At 39.2% G+C, this 13,245-nt stretch overlaps 1 protein-coding gene across 1 annotated transcript; it reads left to right on the forward strand.

The window, feature by feature from the left end:
* Positions 1 to 11,288: 11,288 nt before the first annotated feature.
* LOC116211083 lies at positions 11,289 to 12,853 on the forward strand. The gene is made up of 2 exons (XM_031545295.1): positions 11,289 to 12,104; positions 12,236 to 12,853. The coding sequence occupies exons 1-2, from the start codon at positions 11,289 to 11,291 to the stop codon at positions 12,851 to 12,853; spliced, it is 1,434 nt and encodes a 477-aa protein (XP_031401155.1).
* The last annotated feature ends 392 nt before the right edge of the window (positions 12,854 to 13,245 follow it).

A 13,245-nucleotide genomic window follows, 5' to 3' on the forward strand; every position in this document is an offset into this window, starting at 1 on the left:
GAAGCAAAGGTAAAAATCCTTTTCTTTGAACTTGCACTCGCCTAATAAAAAAAATTTATATTTTCTTTTGAAAATTAGAAATCATTCTTTCAAACTAAAATCATGTTCACGTGTAACATACTTGAATTTTTGTATTTTTCATTATCTTTTTTAATATATGATATTATGGATTTTGAGGCACTACAATGGTTTATCACATGATAAAAGAATTGGGCCTTGAGAAAGATAAATTGACAATTGGAATGAGATTGATAAGATTGAGGGATGTCATGAATACAAGGACTGATGAAGTCTTTAGTCTCGACATGATTTTTTTTATGAAGGGATATGTTTTGATAATTTTAACTAATTATAATATTTTGAATTACAAAACTTAATTATTTATTTAATAATTATTATGTCTAATGAAATCATGGTTCTTTAATACATACAAGTATAAGAAAGTCTCAGATCGATTTGTTTAGATCGTTACTTCATGAAGGAGGTTTGTACACTGCCAAGAATTTCAAGATAACTACATACAAGGAGATAATTTACTTGATATTGATTATTATTATTATTATTATTATTATTATCATAGTCTTTGTTTAGGATAAATTTTTCATATTAATTCGAAAAGACAATCTTTTTTAGATATATACTAAAATATTATTAAAATTATTAGTTTCGTTCATAGTTGAGTTCTAATAACGTGTTAATATATCTTATACATGAATCTTTTATTGCTTCTTTTATAATTAATTATGCAGTAGAATATATAGATTATATATGTATATAGCCTTAGAGAAGATATACAAGGGAATAAAATATATAGTAGACTATATATACACATTACGTAATATATAGATCATCTACAACCAAATAGAGTTAAACTTATATATAGAATAGATAACATATATTATATAATAATTTGCTACCGTTTACATTCAACTTAAATATATTATACAACTGATAAAATAGATAACTTGTGCAAATATATCAACGTGTGCGCATGTACTTTCCTCATTTAATAAAAATCAATACATCCCCAATAACCAGTATTATCATAATCGGATTGGATGATGAACTAGAAGGGGTATGGGTTCATGGATTTATGGGTCCAATCAGCATTTAGATGGACCGGACTGCACATTTAATTAAAACAAAATATTCATATTATTAAAAAATTATGATAATTAAGATATAAGTATGATGATTTCAAAAAAATATAAAAATAATGTAAGAAAATATATATATTTAATATTTCTTATTCTAAAATAAATATTGAATTTTAGTAAAAACTTAAAAGGATAGTTAAAAGAATAAGAAGTTAGCGGTGGCTTCATTGGCAGGAGAGAGACTGCGGCAAATCACTCCGCTCCACAGCACAGCTACTCTGCCTAGCTAATCTTCCTCTCTCTCTCTCTCTCTCTCTCTCTCTCTCTCCCTAACGCCTCTTCACGATTCCTTCAAAAGTCTGTGCAGAAAGCATCCACCCACCCATTGTTCTCCCTCAAAACAATAGAGCAACAAGACAAATGCCCACTTCAGCCTCCTTCTTAAGGCAGCTGAGCGGGAACCCCCCACCAAATTGACCTCCAAGAGGTGGGCCGTCGGTGGCGGCAGCAAACGCTTTAGCTCCTCCAACACCAACAACCTCCCTTGCGGTTGCGACCAGAGCCTCACCCACATGGAGGGATTCACCTAGTGCGAGCTTTCATCTTCCCCCATGGTGAGGAAAAAGGTCATGGTGTGTTGGGCCGGTTTCTCTCCTATATGGAGAATGGTGAGGGCGGGTGTTGGAAGTAATCTCACATGGAAAAGTTGAGAGGAAATCCATAGGTTTATAAGAGATAATGGTCTAGCAACTCATTGGCTTAAGCTTTTGGGTTGCAGATGGGCCCGAATCCAAAGTAGACCTGTGGATTTTATCCAACAAGTGGTATCAGAGCCTCGGGTTAGAGAAGTTTGAGTTTTTCGGTGTTTTCGAGATGGAGGAATCTACAGGATCTATGTTCAAGTTGAATGCAACCAACTACTCTATATGGAAGTCTCGGATGGAGGATCTTCTATTTTGCAGGGATTTGTACGATCCCATTGAAGGTGATTCCGCGAAACCCAAAGATAAGGATGACAAGGCTTGGGAACGCACAAATCGGAAGACTATTGGTTTGATTCGGCAGTGGATAGACAATAGTATTTATCATCATGTTGCTCAGGAGACAAATGCAAAAGCTTTGTGGGATAAATTGACAAATCTCTATGCGAGGAAGACACCGCAAAATAAGGCATTCCTCGTGAAGAAGCTGGTTCATCTTCGTTTTCAGGATGGAGGTGATATGGCTGCGCACATGAGTAATTTCCAGGATATTATTAACCAGTTGACGAACCTGGAGATAATATTACCCGATGAATTGCAGGCTTGTCTACTTTTAGGGACTCTACCGGATAATTGGGACACACTCGTGGTTGCATTAAGCAATTCTGCACCAAACGGGAAGCTATCGTTGGCTACGGTAACAGACAGTTTATTTAATGAGGAGACTAGAAGGAAAGGCTCGGGGATTTCCATTCAGTCTGAAGCTTTGGTTACTGAACAACGGGGGAGAAGTCAAAGCAGAAATTTCTCTTCCAAGCATAGTAACTCACGTGGCAAATCGAGGGGTAGATCAAAGTCAAAGACGAGAAAAGTGGTCACTTGCTATCACTGTGGAAAATAGGGACACTACAAAAGGGAGTGTAGAGCTCTGAAGAAAAATCAGAATGGCAACGGTGAGAGCAAGAAGGAAGAAGGCACTACAGCAGTGGCATCTGATGGAGAGACCTACATCATTTGTGATGAAGCCTATGTGAATTTCACATGTCAGGACTCTACCTGGGTTGCAGATACAGGTGCCTCGTTTCATGTCACTCCTCATCGGGATTTCTTCTCATCTTACACTACCGGGGACTATGGTTATGTGAGAATGGGGAATGGACAGTCATGCAAGATTGTCGGTACTGGTGATGTCTGTCTAGAGACCGAGCTTGGCTGCAAGTTGCTTCTGAAGAAGGTGAGGCATGTTCCAGAAATTCGCCTTAACCTAATCTCGACGGGTCAGCTTGATGATGAAGGCTACAGTAACGAGTTTAGTAATGGGAGATGGAAGCTCTCCAAGGGTTCGTTGATTGTGGCACGGGGTCAGAAGACCGACACTCTCTACAGGCTGCGTGCCAAACACAATTCCGGTCAGGTTAATGTTGCTGAGGATTATCCTATCGAGCTATGGCATAGGAGACTTGGGCATATCAGCGAGAAAGGTATTCAAATTCTTGCTAGAAAGCAGTCTTTGCCCGTTAAAGGTATGCACTTGAGCACTTGTGATCACTGTTTAGCTGGTAAGCAGAGGAGAGTTTCTTTTGTTAGAAGTCGTCCCTCTAGATGCGATCATATACTTGACCTTGTGCATACTGATGTTTGTTTCATGTCGGATAGATCTCTTGGTGGTGCTCTCTATTTTGTGACCTTTATAGATGATCACACCAGGAAGGTTTGGGCTTACCCTATGAGAACTAAAGATCAGGTGACTGAGATTTTCAAGAACTTCCATGTAGCAGTGGAAAGAGAAACGGGCATGAAGCTGAAATGTGTAAGAGCTGATAATGGTGGTGAGTATAGGGGTCCTTTCGAGAACTATTGCAGGACTCACGGTATCAAACTTGAGAAGACGGTACCGAAGACACCACAGCAAAACGGGCTTGCAGAGAGAATGAACCGCACAATTGTTGAGAGAGTTCGTTGTATGCTTTCTCAGGCGAAACTGTCTAAGCCTTTCTGGGGCGAGGCAATGAGGTCAGCGGTTGATCTTATTAATCTTACACCGTCAGTTGCACTTGATGGAGATGTACCCCAGCAGGTGTGGACCGGCAAGAAAGTATCATACAAGCATCTCAGAGTCTTCGGGTGCAGGGCATCTGTTCACATTCCTCGAGATGAAAGATCAAAACTTGATGCCAAGGCAAAACAGTGCATCTTCTTGGGTTATGCACATGAAGAGTTCGGGTACAGGCTTTGGGACCCTGATAGCAAGAAGATCATCAGGAGCAGGGATGTTGTCTTCTTTGAGGACTAGACAATCGAGGATTTGCAAAAGTTAGAGAAGGCCAAAGTAGGCAATCCTCACGAGATCTCTATTCCTGTACCGGTTGATGTAGAGCATCCAGTGGAAGAGGTACCTGGTGAGTATGAAGAAACCACGACTGGGGGTGAGATTCCTCAGGTAGATGATGATGTGACTACGGATGATACAGGCTCGCGGTTACAGTTAGAGCCTGCAGATCTACCTAGACAATCTGATAGAATAAGACGACCGTCTACAAGATATCCGCCTCATGAGTATGTGCTACTGACTGACGGGGGAGAACCTGAGTACTATGATGAAGCTGTGGCACATGAGCACAAGGAGCACTGGTTGAAGGCGATGAATGAGGAGATGAACTCCTTGTCTGAAAATCACACGTATGACCTAGTGAAGCTACCGCAGGTAAGAGAGCATTGAAGAACAAATGGGTCTACAGGTTGAAGACAGAGAACTCGCGACCTCGATACAAAGCTCGACTGGTAGTGAAAGGTTTCAACCAGAAGAAAGGAGTTGACTTCGAGGAGATCTTCTCGCCCGTTGTCAAGATGTCATCGATCCGAGTTGTTCTCGCACTGGCAGCTAGTCTAAATTTGGAGATCGAGCAGCTCGATGTAAAAACAGCTTTCCTGCATGGTGACTTGGAGGAAGAAATATATATGGAGCAGCCTGAAGGATTCCGAGTTAAAGGTAAGGAGCATTTGGTGTGCAGGCTGAGAAAGAGCTTGTATGGGCTTAAGCAAGCACCTCGGCAGTGGTACAAAAAGTTTGACTCTTTCATGTTGAGCCATGGCTACACACGGACAACTTCAGATCATTGTGTGTTCGTGAAACAACTCTCGGATGGTGATTTTATCATTTTACTGTTATATGTGGATGATATGTTGCTTGTCGGTCATGATATGAGCAAGATTGCAGAGTTGAAGAAAGAGCTCAGCAAGTCCTTTGCCATGAAGGATTTGGGACCGGCAAAGCAGATCCTTGGGATGCATATTTCTCGTGACAGATCAAGTGGAAAACTTTGGCTTTCTCAAGAGAAGTACATCGAGAAGATTTTGGATCGGTTCAACATGGGTAATGCTAAACCAGTTTCATCACCACTTGCTTCTCATTTCAAATTTAGCTCGAAGCAATGTCCTACAAGTGAGAAGGAGAAAGAAGAGATAAAGAAAGTTCCTTACTCATCAGCTGTAGGAAGTTTGATGTATGCCATGGTCTGTACAAGACCAGATATCGCTCATTCTGTTGGTGTGGTTAGTCGTTTTCTCTCCAATCCGGGGAAAGAGCATTGGAATGCAGTTAAGTGGATTCTGAGGTATCTCAGAGGAACATCCAAGGTGTGTTTACACTTTGGCACTGGTAAGCCGGAGTTAGTGGGCTACACGGATGCGGATATGGCAGGAGATATCGATTCCCGGAAATCCACTTCGGGATACTTGATGACTTTTGCAGGGGGAGCTATCTCATGGCAATCAAGGCTTCAAAAGTGCATCGCTTTGTCTACAACGGAAGCCGAATACATTGCGGTGACCGAAGGTTGCAAGGAGATGTTGTGGTTGCAAAAGTTTTTGCAGGAGTTGAGCTTGAAGCAAGAAAGGTATGTTCTACACTGTGATAGTCAAAGCGCCATTCATCTTTGCAAGAATCCCACTTTCCATTCGAGGTCGAAGCATATCGATATCAAGTTTCATTGGATTAGAGATGTGTTGGAGTCCAAGCTGGTGAAGCTAGACAAAGTGCACACTGATGAGAATGGAGCTGATATGATGACAAAACCTCTCCCTAGGGAGAAACTTCATGTTTGCCGAAATATAGCCGGTATGCTCGAAACCTCCAAATAGTCGGGAGGGGGAGTTTGTTGGGTATCCCTCCAATTTGGAGGAAGTTGGGCTCAAATTGTATTGGGCTTTTTATCGGGCTTTAATAGGCCCAAGAACCCACTTTTGTTAGGGTTAATTTTCAGCTAAATTAGCTGGGTAAGAGGCAGCAGAATAGAGCAGCAAATCAGCACAGAATAACAGAGAAGAGCAGAGCAGAATTCGGATCAACAGGGGGCAGCGCGCAGCTGGAGATCAAACCTCGATCGGGACGTCAAACGAACTCCGATTGGGACGAAATTTTGACAGCAGCTTCACAACACGTGGGGCTAAGTTCTGAACGGTCAGAATTTCTATTCGAGCTCTGTAGGTGCTGTTTCAGCTGACTTTGTGAACCACCCGGTGTGGGTGACGAATTTAGTGTTTGGGTGATCCAAGAGAGTGTTTCTCTTGAGTTTGGTGATCCAAGGGTTTACCCTTGATGAAAGACATTGTATAACCTTCATTCATAGTGGATTGTTGATTCGGAGTTGGTCCCGTGGTTTTTCCCCACATCGGGGTTTTCCACGTAAAATTATTGGTGTTCTTTTACTTTACTGCTTGTTGATTGATTTGATTAGTTCCTATCTCGATTACACTAGAAGGGGAGGAAGATTAATCGCTGTGTTCTTGTTGGTTGAGTACATCCCTTCCCAACATGGTGGTGGCGGATCGCAGTTCCCGTTCCAAGCATGCCATGATCTGGGCGCTCACCCACATCACTAACAAGGGCGATCTGCTTATTCTGCTCCACGTTATGCCTCTGGGCTCAGGCACAACGTCAAGCACCAACTCCGACTCTTCCTCCTCCTCCTCGCCTTATTTGGCCAACTCCCTCATAAAATCTATGGAACCGGCTGATTCAATGAAATTTTACTCAAAAATTGGCCGGTTCAATGGATTTGACGGTTCAAATTTGCAACTTGTACTTATAGGTAGATCGGACCAGACATGGTGCCAGTTTCCGATCCAACCAATCAAATCGGTCTGTCCGGTCCGATTCTGATAACAATGCTAATAATATATATATTTATATAATGGAACATACATACAATCTTCACTTTAGAAATAATATGTTTGCAGTGTATTTCATATATTTGTGACTTAGACTATTATTACTGATTATATATATGTCGTATATATCATATAGTGGAATTTAAACTATTATTTCCTAGAGATAAAAAATTTCATTATATTGAACTTTTTATATTCGGAAAGTACTTTATTAATTGTATGACATTTGCACTATATATATATAGATATATATATATATATATATATATATTGTACATTTGATATACTAATACCAATATCTTACACCAATTTGCTCGATTCACTAGTCTTCACAAGTATTTCATTAGGCTTCGTTAGGTTTTCTCAAAATTCATCATCGTCAAATTCATCTATTTTTTTTATAAAAGTAATTCGTTTATAATGTTATCTTTTTAATGGATGTTAATTTGTTTGGTGCGTTTATTATTTGCTTCATGAAAATTTTTCTATATCATTTATTTTTAATCTATACCTTAATAGATTTTGAGATGGTACAATGGCTTATCATATACTAAAAGAATTAGGATTGGAAGAAATAATGAAATTATCAATTTTGATATGATTTTCCTTGATAAAGAGGTATACTTTGCGTGTTTGACTAAATATATTTTTTAGTTAATAAAAAATAAATTATTACTAATTTATTATTTATAATGAAATTAGGATTCATTGATGCACGTAAGTATTATTAATGATTTCATGATAATTACACTCCCATCGAAGTATCATCAAGTTAATGTTGAAGTAAATATATCGTTTTTGCTTAGTTAATGTGAATAATATTTGGTAATTTATTGATGTTATTAACATGATTTTTTTTCGGTTACAAGGGAGGCCCATGAGCCTAGTGCATTGAAATAAAAATCCTAAATATCTAATAAAAGGGCACGAGTAGTCTCACTGGGTATCGAACCTAAGATCTCTTGGTCACCAGGCGAGAGGTGCACCACTGTGCTATTCCCTCTCTTAATTATTTATTGACATGATTCATTCAGTCTTAACTGCATTTTATATATGCATATATGTAAAATTATTTAGATTAGTTGTAACAAAAAATTATGCAATTGCGACCACCCAACTAGCGGGTTATTAACTAGTCACTTTTACATTTGGAAAGTCATCTCACTCCCACAAGAATTACCTTCTCCGTCTCATCCTCCATCTATTTCCGCACACACTAAAAGAGAATCTAGATGGGTCTGCCTACAGGATCCTTAATCCATATGCAATGGCTTTCCAATTGCACTTGTTATATAGCTAATGCGAGTTTGGTTAGACATGGACAAGCATGTTCAGATGGATTTTTCTCAGAAAAAATGGGTCGAAAATCCTTACTTTTTCTAACAGATCCTTTTCACATATCCAAAAAAAGAAATCTATTTTTTTGTTTAAAAGTTTTGGTTGGAATATATGTTTTAAACAATAAAAATCAAATGAACAGGACAGGTGGCGGTCCAAAATGGATCAATTCGACCAGGAGCCCCCTTGGTCCAAGTCCAACATAATTTATTCTGTGCAAATCAAAGTCAAATCCCTCCATTTTGAGGGAAAATTTTACCACAGTTAGCTAAAAAACTACCATAATTGTTTTTTTTTTCAGCTGTTAGTATTAGGGTTGATCTGACCCATATACATCTCCAGAATCTTTTTACCCGAAAATTCACCCCTTGATCTATGACTTTCAATGTTTTTTACTACGCATCTTCTCGACGATGCCTGATCACACTCGTCAACAATTTGAATATGCTTCGATATCAAACGGGATAAATCTACTGATTCAATCAAATAAATAAAAATTTAATTTATTAAAAAAGAAAAGAAAATATAAAGAATAAATTAAACAAATTTTGATATATTGTACACTCTCACTCCCTGCTTCAATTGACAAAATCAAATCAAGCCCCCAATTCTTAAAACATACAAAAGACATGGATCCGCTAATTGAGACCGAATTAGCAAATCTAATCCCTCCTCCTCCTCCTCCTCAATCTCTGTGCTCTTTGCATCATCAAATGCAATATTTATATATAATATAATATAATATAATATAATACTTCTCTACCTGTTTTTGAGATTGTATAAGAAGGAGAAGAAGGAGAAGAAGGAGAAGAAATGGAGAAAAAGCAAACAGGGCAAGGGAAGAGGACTGAAATTGTCAATGGAATTTTAGGGATCGGCGGGGATGGGCGGGCAATCGGAGGAAGCCGGTGCCGGTATTAAATAGAATTGTGGATTAAATTTTAGGGATTAGTGGGTTGATTTAATATAGTCGATTGAAATAGGGGATTTGAACGTACGAAGATATCAAATTTTGTTTAATTTATCATTTGTTATTTATTTTTTAAATAAATTGAATTGATATTTATTTGATTGAGTTGGTAGATTTTGTCTGGTTTTAATATCGAACCGGATTTGAGTCATATTTGGGTACGAACGAGCGCCATCAAAAAAATACCTATTGAAAATATTAAAAGTCAAAGATTGAGGGTGAATCTTCAGGTAAAAGGAATTTGGACATGTGTATGGCCTAAATTATGAAAAGAAAATAGTCACGATAGCTTTTTTATAGTCACCTATGGTAGTATCACCCCCATTTTGAATGACCAATGTGTAATCCAATGCACAAGGACTTCTAGTCTAAACTTATAATTTTATTATTTATTTTAACCTTTTCCCAAATTCTTTTATTTTTAAACATACTATTTTGTATTTATGTTTATAGATAATATTTATTTAAAAAAATTTCCATCGGATTTATATTTTTCTCAGCATAAGTTCCATTGAAAATTCTTTCAGAAACTTTCTTCGGCATGATTCTATGATGGGATCCATGCTGTCCGCTCCCATCCTTGAGATGATGTCGGCTACACCCTCATCCCAGGGGTTGGGATCGCTTGATGAGGCCCCACCCCCGACATTGAGAGATCTTTCCCCAACATTGGAATCTCTCAATCTCGAGGGTGGGGGTCTCAGCAGCAGCTCCCACCCACTTGGATAAGGTCGTCGACACCATCTGAGCTCGTCGTCGACCTCATCCCTAGGATTGGCGAGCCAACGGTGATTCCCCTGCAGCCCAACACCCTGCCACGAGCTGTGCTTGACCAGCATTTTGTATTTTTTATTTTTTTTTAATTCTAATGATCTGTCATAGTCGTGCCAGCATTAAGATTGAATATTTACGTCCACAGCAGCTATAAAATAGAAATATTGAAGACATGATACATTTGAAGTTATATTATGTTTATATTATATCATATTATATATATAATGATTTCAGTTCCGTTGCCGGGAGGGAGTGGGTGGGGTTTTCCCACTCGCGGCCCCCATTCCTTTCTTCTTTTTTCTTTTGTAAGTTTTGTAATTTTATTTTTTCAAAATTTTTCCCTTTTCTTTTATGTTTTCAATTTCGATTCGGAAAATGCACATTGTCAAAAGTTTCGACCGTAAGGTCGATACGTTATGCATTTTTTTTTTGTGTTTTTATATTCAACCCCAATAAAATTTCACCTAATTCGGTCAACATGGTAAGTGATGGAGAAATCGAGAAGATCATATGATAGTTCTAGAATACAATTAAAGGTTGTTGGACTGAAACTGAAGAGTCATTTCCTGCTTAGTTTTCTGAGCCGTTCTTGCATTAAATAGGGTCAAATAAGATGTCATTGGAAAGCCCTAGAAGTATAGTTTCCAATGCATCAAATTGTTCATAATTTGGAGTTGTCTAGGAAAAGTTATCGTCATTTTCGTGAGTCTTGTCCAGAAAATCGAGAAGATAGAATTAGAGTTAATAGGATGTCTAGGGAAGCTAGGCCTGTTTGGTTTCAAGATTTTATTTTAAAATCACAATTCTAACTTAACTCTATCCACTACAAAACAAAATAACTCATACAAAGTCAAAGAGTGAGCCCCATTTATACCACTTTTTTTCACAACAAAATAACATAATTCATACAAAGTCAAAGGGTGGACCCCATTTATTCCACTCAAAATCAAAATCAAAATCTAATTTTAAAATCCTACTATGAAACCAAACGCAACTTAAAAAGTCCTTGTATCCTTATTCTATAAATAGGATGATCGTGTAAAAATGTGGGCAAGTCATCTTTGAAGTAATCAAGTTATATTCTAGAGTAACTCATTCTTTGAGTTGTCTTTCTCTGACTTCGAATAACTTAGGTGGATTCCTAAGGTTCTTCGGGTCGTTCGCTCGTTGTTTTGGGGGCTTGGTCCTCTCTTCTCTCCTTACTGCCATTAGATTGGTATCAGAGCTTCAGTTCTTTCCATGGTTGGACGTTGTCGTCGAGGTGCGAACGTCAATGTGGTTCCTGTCAAGCGTGATCTTCGTGATGTCAAAGTGGATGAGTTGAGGAGGCAAGTGCGACAACTCCAACAACAACTTGAGCGTCTTCAAGCTACAAACCGTAATGAGCAGTATCATGGTTCGGAAATCCATGAAGAGGATGAGGAGGAGAATCCTTTTCATGAGGAGTCCGACTCATCCAATGAGAGGGCTTCTCTTCGACATTATGGTCATGAAGACTATAGTGTGAAAGTTGATATTCTCGACTTTAAAGGTCACTTGAATCCGGAAGACTTTATCAATTTGTTGGCAACGGTCGAACTTGTTTTCAAATACAAAAGCATTCCGGAGGACAAGAAGGTTAAGTTGGTGGCCATCAAGTTGAAGAAACATTCCTCAATTTGGTGGGAGAACTTGACGAGGCGAAGGGCTCGTGAACGGAAAAGGCAGATTGCGACATGGGAAAAGATGAAGAGGGAACTAAAGAAAAAGTTCCTTCTCACCAATTACGTGCAAGATATATTTTGTCGCATCTACGATTTTAAGCAAGATGAGCTAACCGCGGAGGAATATATTGCTGAATTCGAGCAGCTCTTGATGAAAGGTGACGTAGTGGAGCCGGAGGAGCAAACTATTGCTCGATATCTTAGTGGTCTTAGATTCGAGATTCGGAACATCGTCCAACTACAGCCATATTGGACCTTTGAGGATGTTGTTAAGTTGGCGGTTCGCGTGGAAAAGCAACTAAAGGAGAAAGGTGCTCACAAGATCTTAGGTAAAGAAGGAGTTCTTAACCAAGTGAGTGCATCAAAATCTAAACCATCCCAAGGAAATCAAATAATCCTCCTAGCACTTCTAACACTACCTCAAGACAGTGTTTTAAATGTCGTGGATTTGGTCACATCTTTTCCGAGTGCCCGAATCGAAAGATTGTTTCTCTCGTGGAGGAAGATGATGGAGAACCGATCTATGACTCCTATCCTAGCAAGCAGAATGAGGTTGATCATGAAGAGATTACTAATGGCGATCAAGGAGAGGCTTTCGTTGTGCAACGCATCTTAAGGGCTGACCATGTGGAAGATGACAAGTGGCTCCGTCATAACATCTTTCACACCCAGTGTACGTCGCACGGGAAAATTTGTACGGTAATTATTGATAGTGGGAGCTGTGAGAATGTTGTTTCCACTACTATGATGGAAAAGTTGCAGCTCACGGTGGAGAAACATCCCGAGTCATACAAGCTCTCTTGGCTCAAGAAAGGTAACGATGTTTGCGTCGACAAACGTTGTTTGGTCCAATTCTCGATTGGACGACACTACAAGGATGAGGTTCTTTGCAACGTGGTTCCTATGGATGCATGCCATCTACTCCTTGGAGGGCCTTGGCTATATGATCAAAGAGTTATTTATGATGGGTTCAAGAACACTTATTCCTTTGCCAAGGATGGTGTTGAAATCACCTTGGGACCTTGTAAAATGGAGAATAAATCAAGTCCTCGAATGGAGATGGGAGTTCACTTCTTTCCAAGTCTCAATTTCTTCATATAATGGATCGCTCTACCGATGCTTTTGCACTAGTGCTCTTAGAGGAGAATGAAGATCGAGAGCACATCCCTTCTAGTTTGAAGCCTTTGCTCAAGGAGTTCCAAGATGTCGTCCCCGATGAGATTCCTCCTGGACTTTCACCCCATAACATTGATTTTGTTCCCGGTGCTTCAATTCCCAATAAAGCAGCTTATCAGATGAGTCCGAAAGAGCACAAAGAACTACAACGACAAGTTGACGAGCTTCTACAAAAGGGCTTGATTCGAGAAAGTTTGAGTCGTTGTGCAGTACCCGCTCTCTTGGTACCAAAGAAGGATGGTTCTTGGCGGATGTGTATTGATAGTCAAGCGGTCAATAAGATTACAATCAAGTATCGGTTCCCAATTCCTCGTCTT

The sequence above is a fragment of the Punica granatum genome, chromosome 6 (genome assembly GCF_007655135.1).
Source record: "Punica granatum isolate Tunisia-2019 chromosome 6, ASM765513v2, whole genome shotgun sequence".
Classification (NCBI taxonomy): domain Eukaryota; kingdom Viridiplantae; phylum Streptophyta; class Magnoliopsida; order Myrtales; family Lythraceae; genus Punica; species Punica granatum.